The 12724-nt window shown below is 51.4% G+C and overlaps 1 protein-coding gene across 1 annotated transcript; it reads right to left on the bottom strand.

Moving 5' to 3' along the window:
- Nucleotides 1–251: 251 nt before the first annotated feature.
- Nucleotides 252–4269, bottom strand: TGME49_257150 (NOT2 / NOT3 / NOT5 family protein; the record flags this gene model as incomplete). Its single annotated transcript, XM_002364920.1, has 6 exons — nt 3605–4269; nt 2930–2989; nt 2160–2283; nt 1570–1903; nt 1148–1202; nt 252–696 (listed from the first exon to the last, which is right to left on the bottom strand). Exons 1-6 carry the CDS (start codon nt 4084–4086, stop codon nt 252–254), a joined length of 1500 nt encoding a protein of 499 aa, XP_002364961.1. The 5' UTR covers nt 4087–4269.
- Nucleotides 4270–12724: the final 8455 nt, after the last annotated feature.

Here is a 12724-nt window from a genome sequence, read left to right as displayed (position 1 = left end):
GAACGCTGCATATACAAACCCGCCCCATGGTTCAAAAGACCAGTCCAGATGTGCAGGTTTTCCCTTTTCCTGCTTCCCTCCCCGAGTCGCTCCTCGCTCTTTCTTCATCGAAACAAATTCTTCCCTTTCTTTCCTCGATCTTCCCGAACACCTCCCCTCCCTTGGCGAGCTGCAGTCTCTACAGCCCTGCCACTCGACACTTGCCACAGTTTCCACAATTTTAGACAGCGCCGTTGCATTTGTCCATCAGCTCAACAACCCGCAGCGGCACCTCCCCCCGCGCCACCTCCCACTGTGTTTGCGGAAGGTCCTGCCGTCCCTGACGAGACAGCAGACCAGGAAGGCACACCAGACTGCCCAGCTTGACTTGAGGAAATGCCGCCGCCTGTACCTTGGATTTGCCCCGGATTCGCGTGGTGCGCAGACACGCTGTTCTGAGAAGCCAACGACATGCCCGCTAGCTGGTTGATTTGAGGCTGCGACAACCCAGGCTTCTGGGAAAAGTGCTGGAGATGCTGAGCCGCAGACACTTGTTGCTGTACAGACACCTGGTGCTGATGCTGCTGCTGCAACTGCTGCAGTTGCTGGTGCTGCAGTTGCTGTTGTGCGCGCACTTGGCGGACGCCTTCTTCCACACTTTGCCGAACTTCCTCGGCTTTCAGGAAACACTGAGGGTCCAGAACCCCTCGAAACTCCCTAAAAGACACCGAACCGCACCGAAACACGCAAACTCGCGTCTCCCCGCGCGGAGCAAACCGTCAGTCCGTCGTCACTCGACTTGAGGCGACATGCAAAGGTATATATATATATATATGTTGACGCAAGAACGGATCACTGGTCTGAAGCTGTCATGTCAACGGCGCCTCTATAAACATCGAGTGGTGCTTGTTAAGATCCTTCTCCCACTTTGAGTCCGCATTTTGAGTCCGGAAGTACAGACAGCCAACCTGAACCATTGAGACGTAGATGAACTGTGTAAAGAAGATTCTTTGGCTCCCACCGCCAACCACTGAAACCCGTTTACGGCGCGAAACCGCACGGTGCGGAAATAATAGATGTAAACACGATGGAAGAGACAAAACAACAACGATTGTCCACACCGGGCACGAAAGAACAGGAAAAAGTCGATGACGGAACTGACACTCACTTGCGATTCCACGTCGCCGGTTCGAAGTAGATCCATCTCGGGAGGTCTGTTGAGTCTGCAGAATCAACAGTCACACCACGAACGCGCCGCAGACGAACTAATAAATCACACTCGAGGGTCAAACAAAGGAGACACGTAAACCGAGTCGACGCATGACACAGGAAGTCTCCTTTCTGGTCTCAATGAAAAAAGCAGAGTTCGACGCACACTTGAACTTCCTCGGAAGAACGCGCTGCCATGAAGAAACCAGCCAGGCATACTTGTCGCCTCCGCCCACGGCGTCTGTCCCTTCTGTCCTGTTCTGTGTCCTCGCCTCTCTTCCCAGTTTCTTTTCTTTTTTCTCCATGGGACCCTGCGATCTCACTGGCAAAGATTTCCACAGAACTTCACCCTTTTGCTCACAGTCCAAAACGCAGACTCACTTCCAGACGCAGCTTTGTTGCCCTTCGCGTCAACGCCGGTATCCTCTACGCGGTCCTTTTCGGCTGCCGCAGCCAGCTCGCCGTTCTCCTGCGTGTCTCCATCTTGCCGCTTTCCTGTCTCTTTCTCTGCGCCTTTCCCTGCACCTCCTCTGTTGCTCGCAGAGTCACTGTCTCTCCCCCAGGCTCTCTCCGAAGAAGGACTCCCTTCCTTGCCCTCTTCCGCGCCGGCTGAGCTGCGGCCGGTAGCCCTCGACGGGGCCTCTGCAAGAAACCACTTCTTCCACTCCTTGTGGTACTGCCAGCTCCGGTTGTACAATTCTGCTGCCGCGCACCCCTGAGCGACAGCGGGACAGGACGGGGAAAAAAGGAGATCCCATAAAAAGTCGAGACAAAGGCGTCAGAGAGATACGCACACACCTCGCAGCTCTGCCGGAGAAAGACCCTAACCCCCGTGGAGCGGAATTGCGCCTCGTGCATGCGGTGTATGTACACTGCACCGCGCAGTGTAGGGACCAAGAACGCACACGGGACGGTGCGCAGACCTGAGAACTTGCCCACGATGAGGCGGTCTTTGGAGTTATTCTCCGTACCTGAAGGAGGAGTCTTGGACAGCAGTAGAAAATGTAGAACAGCGTGTGCTCATTGAATTTCTCCAAGTGAGACAACTTGAAGGTGGGAGGAACAGGCGGCAGATAGCACGACGGAAGCAAGGACCTGGCAGAAGCACCCACAGGCAGCAGCAACCGAGTTGTGAGACACCACAGACGTCAAGTGTACGCACAGCTGCGCAGATGCCTCTGACGAAACCCACGGTCGGGTGGGACATACTCTTCAACTAGAGAATGGAGTAGACATGGATGAAGACCAGGCCAGAAACGTGGCAAGCGCTTGAAAACAAGACACACGCATCGGTCTTCGCTTCGACCGCGAGAAGCAAAGAGGTAGAGAAAAAGGGCACAGAGTCAAACGGGAAGCCGAGCGCCAACAAGACCGCCGACGAAAATCAGCGTGAAGCACACGTCAGCTTCAGGTGATATCTTCGAACTGCGGTACAGGACCTGGTAAAAAGCGCGTCCAATCCAGTGATATGCAGACGACGGAAAACCAGCAGACGAACAACATGAAATACACCACTGGAGGTGGGAAAAGGGGGAAAAGGCGTGAGGAAAGCAGCAAACAGAGCGAAGACACCTCATGACAAAGCGGCACAAAGGTGAGGTGACGCATACAGAGACAGGTGGCTTCCTTGACACGATGTTTCCCTTCTACATCAATCTACAGGAAGTGAGACGACCATGCCGCATGCAGTGGCAGAGAACGAGGAAGAACACACGAAACGCCTACACGTTCATCCACTTACTCCGCATCTCGAGCTGCGGGGGCGTCGGACCAGGGCGAGCCGAAAGAGGAGAACAAGCAGCTGCAGGGGTCGAAGGAGACAGCCGAAACACATCGTACATGAAGAACAAGGAGTATTCCGTTTGTCGAGTCCTTTCTCGAGATCGGAAATGGAGAGACGTCTGTCGTGCAAACGGGCAGAACAGTCCACGAAGTCCTCACAAAACAACACAAGATCTCACGGGCAGGAAAACGCCCAAACGATCGAGAGAAGCATTCCTCCCAAGACGGTGGTGCAGGTCAAAATACGAGCATCTGAGTAGCAGTTTTGTCTCGCCGTTAGTACGCGTGGTAAGAAAAAAACCACCAATCCAAAGTTCGCTGAAGATTCCCACGCGAAGCGCCTTGTGCGGCCGTTCCAGCAAATGATTGGCTCGAGTTTTTTCTCGAAGTTGCCGCACAGATGTGTAGGACCTTGAGTGTGTCCTGTTTGGCTAGCCACGAGTTTGGCGACTCTTTCGTTTAGTTGCCGAAGTTGCTCCACGAGAAATGCAGAAGGGAAATGCGCGACCGTTTCCGCGTTTTTTCACTGTACACGCAGTGCCAGTCGACTCTCAGAGGAAGGCCCCGGGCTCGGGCTGTCTAGACAGCCGCTGCGCCTTGGCGGGCGTCACGGAGTGTCCTCGAGTTGCCTTACTCGGGAGAGTTCAAGTTCAGACCAAGAGAAGTGAGATCTGTTCCTAGGGCCAAGACGTTCAGATCAGGATCTGTCATTCGAATGACCTTGAGAATGCCGAGCAGTCCGTAGTGGTTTCGATTGTACACTTTCGCCCTCTGCGACGTTTCATACAACATTTCTTCTAGGCACATCTTCCCACGCAGAGAAGACCAGGCGTCCTTCGACGCCGGCACCGCCGTTCGCTCTCCGCGCTCGCGGTCGACACCCGAGGTGGTGCCGGTTGAAGGCTCTGTCGCTTCGCCTCTCGACGAGGCGCCCCTGTGTCCTTGTCCCCCTTCCTCGCCATCGTGCGTCCCAGAAGGCGCCGCTCTTTGCGGAATTGCATGCGAAGAAGGGCCGCTTCCCTGGCTCGCTGAACTCCGAACGCCGGTCTCCTGACTCTCAGTGGACGCGGAAGTATGCTGGGGCCGGTCGCCTCCATTGGGCGTGTTGTTCTCCATAGTGGTGACCCAGTGAGAGGCGACTCGCAGCCGGAGACGAAGCGCAGAGAAACGTTCCCGCTATGTGCGAGAAAAGGAGGGAAACGACCTCCTCTTTTCACCGACACCAACTTGCAGATAGAGGGGAAAGTAATCCAGAGCAAATCGTCCTAAAAACGAACCAGCCGGGCTCCACGCAGACTGGCACGCAACACGTGTGAGGTGTACGTACACCCGCGAGCGCTCAGACCAGGAGTGCTCGACCTTCGAGAAACGTCTTTCTCTCGAGACTTGGGCACGGCGCTTTAACTCGTGCCCCGTTTTTTGCACCGCGACAGGGACTTTCCGCCGACGCTTCTTTAAAAACGAAAACTCCGCCGAAGAGCAGCTGTCGGTTGCTCTCGGGGGCGAGGCAGAGGCAGACGCGAAACGAAACAGTTCCGCTTCCGGAAGACCGGGAGAATGACTCAGCGGAACGGTATTGGCAGAAAGCTCAAGACAAGTAGGTCACCGTAGAGCCAACGAAAAGATGTGGAAGAAGCAAACAAACTCCAGGTGGAAAAAAGGCACATGATAAGTTGCACAAGGCCCAAGACTGTGTAAAAGCGACAGAGAGCACTCTCGGCTGTTGCCAGATACCTACAAAGTCGGGGAACCGAGTGTTCCTGCGAGAACACGACAGGCATACGCCATACAATAAGCGTTTTACACCTTTGATGTGTGCAAAGAGATCACAGTTGGTACATCGAAGAAAACACAGCAGAAAGCAAAGTCACGACACAGTTGTTTCTGGCCGTCGCAGAAGAAGCAGAACCGTCGTTCTCGAAGAAAGGGACACGGGCGGAGAAGCGGGACACAGAGAAAGAAGGGCAAAAAGTAACAAACGAATGCGAAGGCGCTTGCGTTTGTGCCGCTTCGGAAGGGGAACGCAAAAAAGCCGAGAAGCAGAAGAAAACGAGAGTCAGCCTCTTCACCCCACGGCAAACCAAAGGAACGGCGAAAATTGACAAGCGAAAGCACTTACCGCGAGTCTCGCCGCGTTTGAAAGCTGGAATGGGGACAATCAAAGCCTCTGTTCCTTCTCACCACGAAAACGCTTTTCTTTTCCCTTCGATAAACGACAACCTTCACGGGGGTGCCGGACAGCGGGCAGCCTGCAGAGACGGAGACGTTTCCGTATAAAACTGTCGTCGTAAACTTGCCAGCGGCCACAGAGTCAGAATTTCCGTATTGTCTGCCGGAAAAGACCGATTCTGGCGTCCTTGGGTGGGCGCGAAAGAAAGTACGGAATGCAGAATCTCCAGAAAAGAAAAGACTTTGGAGAAACCGCCTGGTTTAACGCACTCTTTCTGCATGCACGGTGGACGGGTCGCCCGCCACTTCAGCGTTTTACCCGCCGCGAACAGAACAGCATCTGCGATACGTACATCAGAACAGGATGAAGACACACGGTGGTCCTGTTGTAATTTGTGCAACACAGATGGAAAATTGTGCTTTTCATCGTGAATCCACGGTTCGTGTATGCCGCAAGTGTGTATAGAGAATATAAATGTTTGCAATGTGCAATTCGCAAATAGAAGATGCGGGTCACAGAAGGAAAGATTCCTACCCCTCCGAAGGCCACCTAACAGTTCGCTGTTCCCAAAGAGGCGTGAGCACATCGCAGTTCCTCTCTCTTTCCATGGTTGATTATCATAGTAACAACGGTGCCGTGAACTCAACAGCGGCTCTCGCTAAAATCACCCCAGAAGACAGCAGCAGCGCACGGGTTGGGAGTTGAACAACCAGTGGTATCGCTGTTTGTTGAGAATAAAGTTATGCACATTCATTCCAGCTGCGACAACGTAACACGGCTTTTGAGGAGGGTGAACGTCGCAGCTCAAGCAAAACGCTGCCCAACAAAGCCCAGGGAAATGAAACTTTTTTTCTATGTTTTGTCTTTCACATCGTTCTGATCTGCCATCTGAGTTTACTGGGAGTCGTGTTCAGCGCTCGTGCACCAGCTAACGCGACTCTCTTCCGTATCTCGAGACGCTTTCGCAATCCGAGCTCAGGAAACCAGTGTCCTCAAAGATCCACTCCCACATTATCCACTCGGGATGAATAGAACTTTCTTCACTGCTTTACGGTGTTTATCGTCTTGCTGTGGACATAGACTGGCTAATGCTTCTCAGACCTGTCGTATCCGGGTTTTCGTTTGTCAGAACGCTTCTGTAAATTGTGAGCAGAGTGTCAGCTTCTCAGAAGGTGGCAGTTCAGCTTCTTCGTAAACCACATATTCCTACGACGCCCGTCTTCTTTCCAGCACCCGAGAGAAAAAGATTCAGGTTCAGATCTCCTGCCGTAATACTCTTGAAAACAGAGAGGACTGCCCAGATTCTGCTATCGCCCCGCACTTGTACAGACGTAGGCCTCCACAACAGACCCAGAGGAACTTATCAAATGTGATTGGTACCAGAGAAACGTTCACGGTTATGGATGTGAATCCGCATGGGCAGGGAAGCATCACTGCAGGCACATGTCCTTTATTTTGCAAATGCTGGATTGCTTGCTCCGGTCGTTGCCTCCGAGGCTTATCTTATCGAGCGCACCAGGGCATTATCTTTCCATTTTCGTCGATGTATTCCTTCCACGAAGGTCCTAGGTCGACATGTTGTTCGCTCATCTTGCCACTTGCTGTATCAGTTCTATACCATTTGTCCAGTTGCTGCCTTGTTGCACGGAGGAGTTTAGATGCCGTGAATGGCATACCATTCCTTTAGGGTATCGACTGGCTTCCTAGATGGAGATGCGACTAGAGCACTAATGGATGACTGAACCAGACCCGCATACTTCTTGTCGCATGAAACTCCAGGACTGATATCCTGGGGAGAAAGAGAAAGAAATGAATGCGACGACAAGGAGGGGATTAATGCGGCATCGAGTGGGGGAGGCAGCGATTGAGTTGTGTCTGGATACTCCCCTGAATCACCAGCTCCGCTGTCCGATGTTGTACACGGGTCCAACACGGCAAGCATTCAACTGTAACATCGCGGGTGTGTACGTGCATAGATGAATATTTATATTCTAGTGTCTGGAGGAAAGTCGTTGTTTTTGAGATGCGACATGTCGCCTCACACACATTACTCCCTCGGTGTCAGTAATTCCTGTGGTCCTTCGAGCAATTTGAACGCTACATAAATGTGAGAAAAGCATACCAGTAACAAGTTGTTCATATCTTGTGGGGATACTCCTCCTTGGCCATCGTGTTCGTGCGGACCACAGCTGACAATCTTCTGCAGATCTGGCGACAAGCAAGATACGTCTACAACCGGCATGGGGAGGCCACGAGCCCGAGCGATTTCCGTCAGCTTTTTGACCTCTCTTGAAAGATTCTCCAGCAATGCTTTTCGCTGTTGACTCAAAGGAGGCTGCACGTAAAGCACAAACAACAACGGGGGGTGTTGAGTTGTGGGCACGGAATCGTTAAAAAGACTGGTGTGCCGAAAAATCCAGCGTCGTTTTTCGGCTCTGTAATGTACCTCATTTCCTCTTTTCACCAGGACAGAGGCAGCTGCGTGGAAATGTAAAAGAATCTCACGGGGAACACAAGAGAATAAGCAAAAGCCGCCCGTGTGTCTTCGTCTCCTGGGCCATCCTATCCGTTAGAAGTACATGCACTGCAGATTCCGCCTATACCCTATCATCTTCAGAAACAATCGAACGTGGAAACCCAAAGCCTAGTCCAAGTCATAGCACTTGGATGGCAAATTACAATGATTTTCATTAGAGGTACAGCTCCGGCTACCCTTTTGAAACAACTGTCCGGAAACAAACGACCCCGCAGCTCGCCGTGCCAACATCCAACTCGCCCCGCCAACGGTGAACACAGAGTCCTCCAGTCTCCTTGGTGCGACCGAAAGCTGCAGCATTCCCGAGAAATGTTTTACCCAGAAGAACTCAACAAGCTTAGCAGCTGGCACGGTGCCCTTGTCGGTTGTTGAGAGGACCTTGAGGGCGGCGTCGAGCACATTGGGAGCCTGTGATACACAAACACAGATCGCCGCATACTTTTGTGCAAGGATCGCTCTGCCCACGACTCAATGCCAACACTGTGTCCCAGCAGACTAAGTCAGGTGTCTACGCGTGCGGCACCGTGCACCGATACTGTTACGTATTTACATCTCTAATACAGCACGAAGATCCCCTTTCTGGAGATTTGACACCACATTCGTTTTCTTGTGGAACCTGTTTCAGGCTGTCTGACATCAGAGTGCACATCATTTCGTTTCAGTTAAGGAAAAAATGCAACCACCACTCACGATCCTAGCGCTGGTACCAGCTCTGTGATGCTTTGCACCCAAGCAGGGATGAAAGTCGGAAAAGATCTTACCACAATTTCATCCTTTACTCCGACAGGTTCCTTCAGAAATTGGCAAAGCGCACGCGTAGAGACGTTGCCCGCAGCATTCTGGTGTGCCCTGTGCTTACAAAGCCGAGACTAGTTCATGCCTGGATCATCGTTGCCCCAAAGAACGAGATCTAACAAAGCTGCAGTTCCGGAACCTATACTAGCGTGTCCCTGTCTCCAGCCATGTATGACCGTCGCGGTTGCTGGAAGTTTACGAGTCGGTAGAGCGTACATGTGCGTTCTTTCCAGCCAAGTGTCAGGCCTTTTGCATAATATCGTGTTGGTCTCTTGTCTGATATGGACTGCAAACAGTAGGGGAGGTGTGTTCACCTGGAGCAATACAGTCTTCTACCCGGTTCCGATCGTGCCGATGCGTAACAACAGCCTCCAGGAACAGAGATTTTTGTGGGATTTTCACTTACATGAGAAACTTGCGAAACAAGACGTATGAACACCCGCCAAGAGACTCCTGCAGGGCATCTTGGATTCGTTTCTGCACTTCCATCAGAGTCACTGGTCGGACCTGTGGCAAAGGGACTCACAGTGCTCTAAACGTGCTCGCGACTCGTAAGTTGGTTCAATCCTTCGCCAGCATGCTGGACTAGGTTGTTACACCACCCGAACTTTGTCAAAAGATCAGTACTAATTTCTTGCTGTCCCTGTAGCTGCCGACACTCACTGGTTGAAGGGAGGCAAACACCTCAACCTGTGGCTTTCAGCAGGAGACATATTGTCGCATGTATGTTTTCTACTGCATAATCATGCCGGACCATCTTCTGACACATAGTCAACCACAGGTGCTGCGAACTAACAGAAATTACTGGATCCCTTGCGTGCGCTGTTCACCGGGACACCCCAAACGGAACCAACCATAAGCGATTCCTGAGTACAGGGGAAGGCTACGCCACACTCGGTATTTTTCCTGGAGTTCCCTACTCCCTTGTTTGCCATATACATATAACGGTGAACGTAGTCACATAGTTTCTAATGTTTGTTTCCTTCAATTTTCCTGATTCTCGACTCACCGGGCACGCCTTCGGCACCGCGTCACTAGACGGCGCGCAGGGATTCTCAGCCCCGTGCATGATGGGACACCCAGTAGACGCTAAGTTCTCCCTTTGCCGTTGTGTCGGCAGGCTGTCCGACGCTAATTCTGTGACTGCCTGCATAGTAGGCATTGGGAAGAGATATAGTGCTCTCACCTTATGGCCTTACCAGACTGTACCTTTTGTGAATTGCTGAACTCATCAACAAACTAATGGATGTATGGATGACCGTAGAGAGCAGTAGTGCTAAGACTGAGAAAGATTGAGGGTTGACGGAGTTTGTGTCTATATGTGGCACCCAGTGTGGCTCTGCGGCCGACAGAGGACTGACACGACTGATTATTTTGAGAGTTCTTCCCTCCAGAGAAAATCAACGGCATCAGCGGGCAGCAGCTGCACTTTCATGTTTTCCTTACCGGTTGTCTGAAGGCGTCTCCCGCCTCCGTCATACCGGGGAAAGGTCCGAACTCGATTCTCTTTTCCATTCGGTCCTGGAATTTGTGACTCGCGTAACCAGCCAGCAAGCCATTGGACAAAAGTACGAAAAAACTTCACACCACCGTGACAACCACATATCAGCACCGCTGAGACAGATGAGGCACGGAAGTATGGATATATGCTTGCCAAGCTTTTTGATACAGAAATGCACTGCCATATCCATAAGGGTTCCTTTGAAAGTGCACACGCATTAATGATAAACGAAGACCTTCAGGAGAGTTCGCTTGTAAAAGAAATCCATCCAGACGAGGTATTTTGGATTCCCAATTCGTCTGGCCATTTCAATCTTTGTTCGGGGTGTTTCCGTGTATTCCGTTAAGTTTGTCTCTAGGTACAACCATTAATCGGCATATCATACAGCTTCTAGAAGACAGATACCTTGCAGGGTCACCGCTGGTGAAGAGGACTGTTTCATTCCGGAGTTCGTGGATCCAATTTTTTCCTCAGCATAAGTTTCCCATACGACTGCAAGCGACGCTTTTCCTATAAGATCGTGGTTTCGAGCAGGCCATACGATGCGCTGGGTGTTCGTCTTGACAACTTAGCAGGCGTGCAAGAAAAGGTACCAGTGCGCATCGTATCTGCACATATCTAGGTGAACTGTGCCAGTGACCCCGTCGTGAAATGGCAAGTGTCCCCAAAGTGGCGAGCAAACTGACGGGTGGTGGTATGTGGTTTGTGTTTGATTTACCAGCTGCTCCGCACGCTCTTTTAGCGCTTCAAAGTAGTTCTCCTTTTGCAAGGCTTCATATCTGGGTCTCAAGCTTGGATCCATCCTCGCCAAAGTATCGTTCACAACTGTGTCAATTCGGTCGCGCATAGTGTGTGGACAAGATGCCCGAGGACTACCACTCATTCCGGTCGCTGCGGTCACCTTCTTCGAAAACTCCATATTCGTTGTCGTAAACTGATCGAGTGGATCGTATCTCCTGCTGCCATGGATGCGACGGAAGGTGTCCGAACCATCTTGAAACGATCTGCTATAACAGCTACGAGCGAGGACGCACACCACGCAGACAAGCCGCTTATAATGATGTCTTATCGTTTGAGAGAGTCAAGCTAGAAAACAACTGCCATCATCCTGACGTAATACACACACTGCGGCCCGCTATTCGGAAGTAAGTCACCAAGAGGTGCAGTGCAACGCCTTTCAGTCTCGATTTGTCAGCGGTGTCAGCCCGTGTCAGCCCCATTTGTTCCACTCTGGCAAGTATCTTTGTGTTAATACGTGCGGAAATGAGGTCCGTCCTCACTTGGAATCCGAGGCGCCATCTGTTTCTCTCAGTGACATCTCTTCCTGCCAATTCCCAATCAGCGTGCCATGACCGCTTTTCAGCGTCTTGTTGTATATCTGGCTGGGCATCGTTTGGACTCTGGACACCAGAATTCACCTGAAGGCAGAAGCGAATCTCTAGCCTACTTTTCCTAGTGCGATCTACAACGTAAGCACTGTCGACAGAGCGAGGCCGATCGACGAGACCCGCAACCGATCTGGTAAGAATAGAGAACATATCGCTTTGCTTGTTAAAGCTTGTTCAAGCGACCAACTCGATAGCAGAATAGCAATTCGTCGCGCAACTACAGAAGTGGGGGCGCACAGAGTGGGGAGAAAGCCACTCCGCTTAGGGCTGCGTTTATTCGGCATTCATTGTTTGCATTGCTGGCGTATGACACAGCCCACCTTCCGTGGTCAGTCACAAGAAAACGCATGTTCTTGAACAATCTTAGATGCATGTGAAAGTATGGTCGCCGCATTCAGTCGGGAACCCTCCTTCGAAGAACGCTGCTTCCATGAGTCGGCTCCTCCCATCTTGTACGTGGAAAATCCATTCCTCTTGGTACTGTAAGTTAAACCTGTTTCGCAGAAGGTTTCATGACATGGACAACTATGAATATTAACGCGCAGACTAGAAGTGACTGTTTGCTCACACGCACAAGCACTCATGCTCAAAGGCCGACAAACACAGGAACCAGGAATTGGTTCTTTCGTCGTGCTCTGTAGTTTTCCATCAGAGCCGACTGGAGAAAGAGGTGCGTGACAAGATTAATAAACTTTCGGAGATTAGATGCCCCACATTTGCTTTAAAACCTTCATTACTCATTATTTGTGGGCCGACCCTGCTCGATGTATTAATCTTGCCTGTGTCAAATATGGGGATGTTCGATGTCCTTCGGATTGCCGTTGGTTTTCGATATAACCCACCTTGCAACCCGATGTTTACTACCTAGAATGTCAAGGTTCGACAACGAAAAATCTCGGCGCCGCTCCAGTACCACGGGACAGTGCCGCCATGTTACCTGCACAGCACCAAATCCTGATGTGAAGAGCCCTTCTATATGCACGCTGTCGAGGAACCGGATAGTTTGAGTAGCGTGTGAGATTGACATGGCCTCAAGTGCACTAGAAAAACCAAGGCACAGTAGTTGGTGCCATCGTGACTCGTCGCGAATCATCACCTTTACATACGTCGCGCGAGGGCAAGAAGGTCACATGACAACGTTAGATGCATATCTCTTGTTCAAAATGGCAAATTATGCGGTTGGAGCTCACGTCAGAGGAAATAAGACCGCAGCAGGCGTAGGGTATGCTCATAGAGCCCATTGATTCGATTCGAGTTGAAAATCGAGTGTAGCCAAGCACCGAGGTTTGGACTATGAGTGTATTCATCAAGAAACCACTGGGACATGATACCGGGAATACAACTTCGTGTAGAGGCGGCTTCGG

Source organism: Toxoplasma gondii, chromosome VIIb (assembly GCF_000006565.2).
Source record: "Toxoplasma gondii ME49 chromosome VIIb, whole genome shotgun sequence".
NCBI lineage: Eukaryota > Apicomplexa > Conoidasida > Eucoccidiorida > Sarcocystidae > Toxoplasma > Toxoplasma gondii.
Note: the sequence above shows the minus strand (reverse complement) of the source record. Positions and strands in the feature narration are given on the sequence as shown.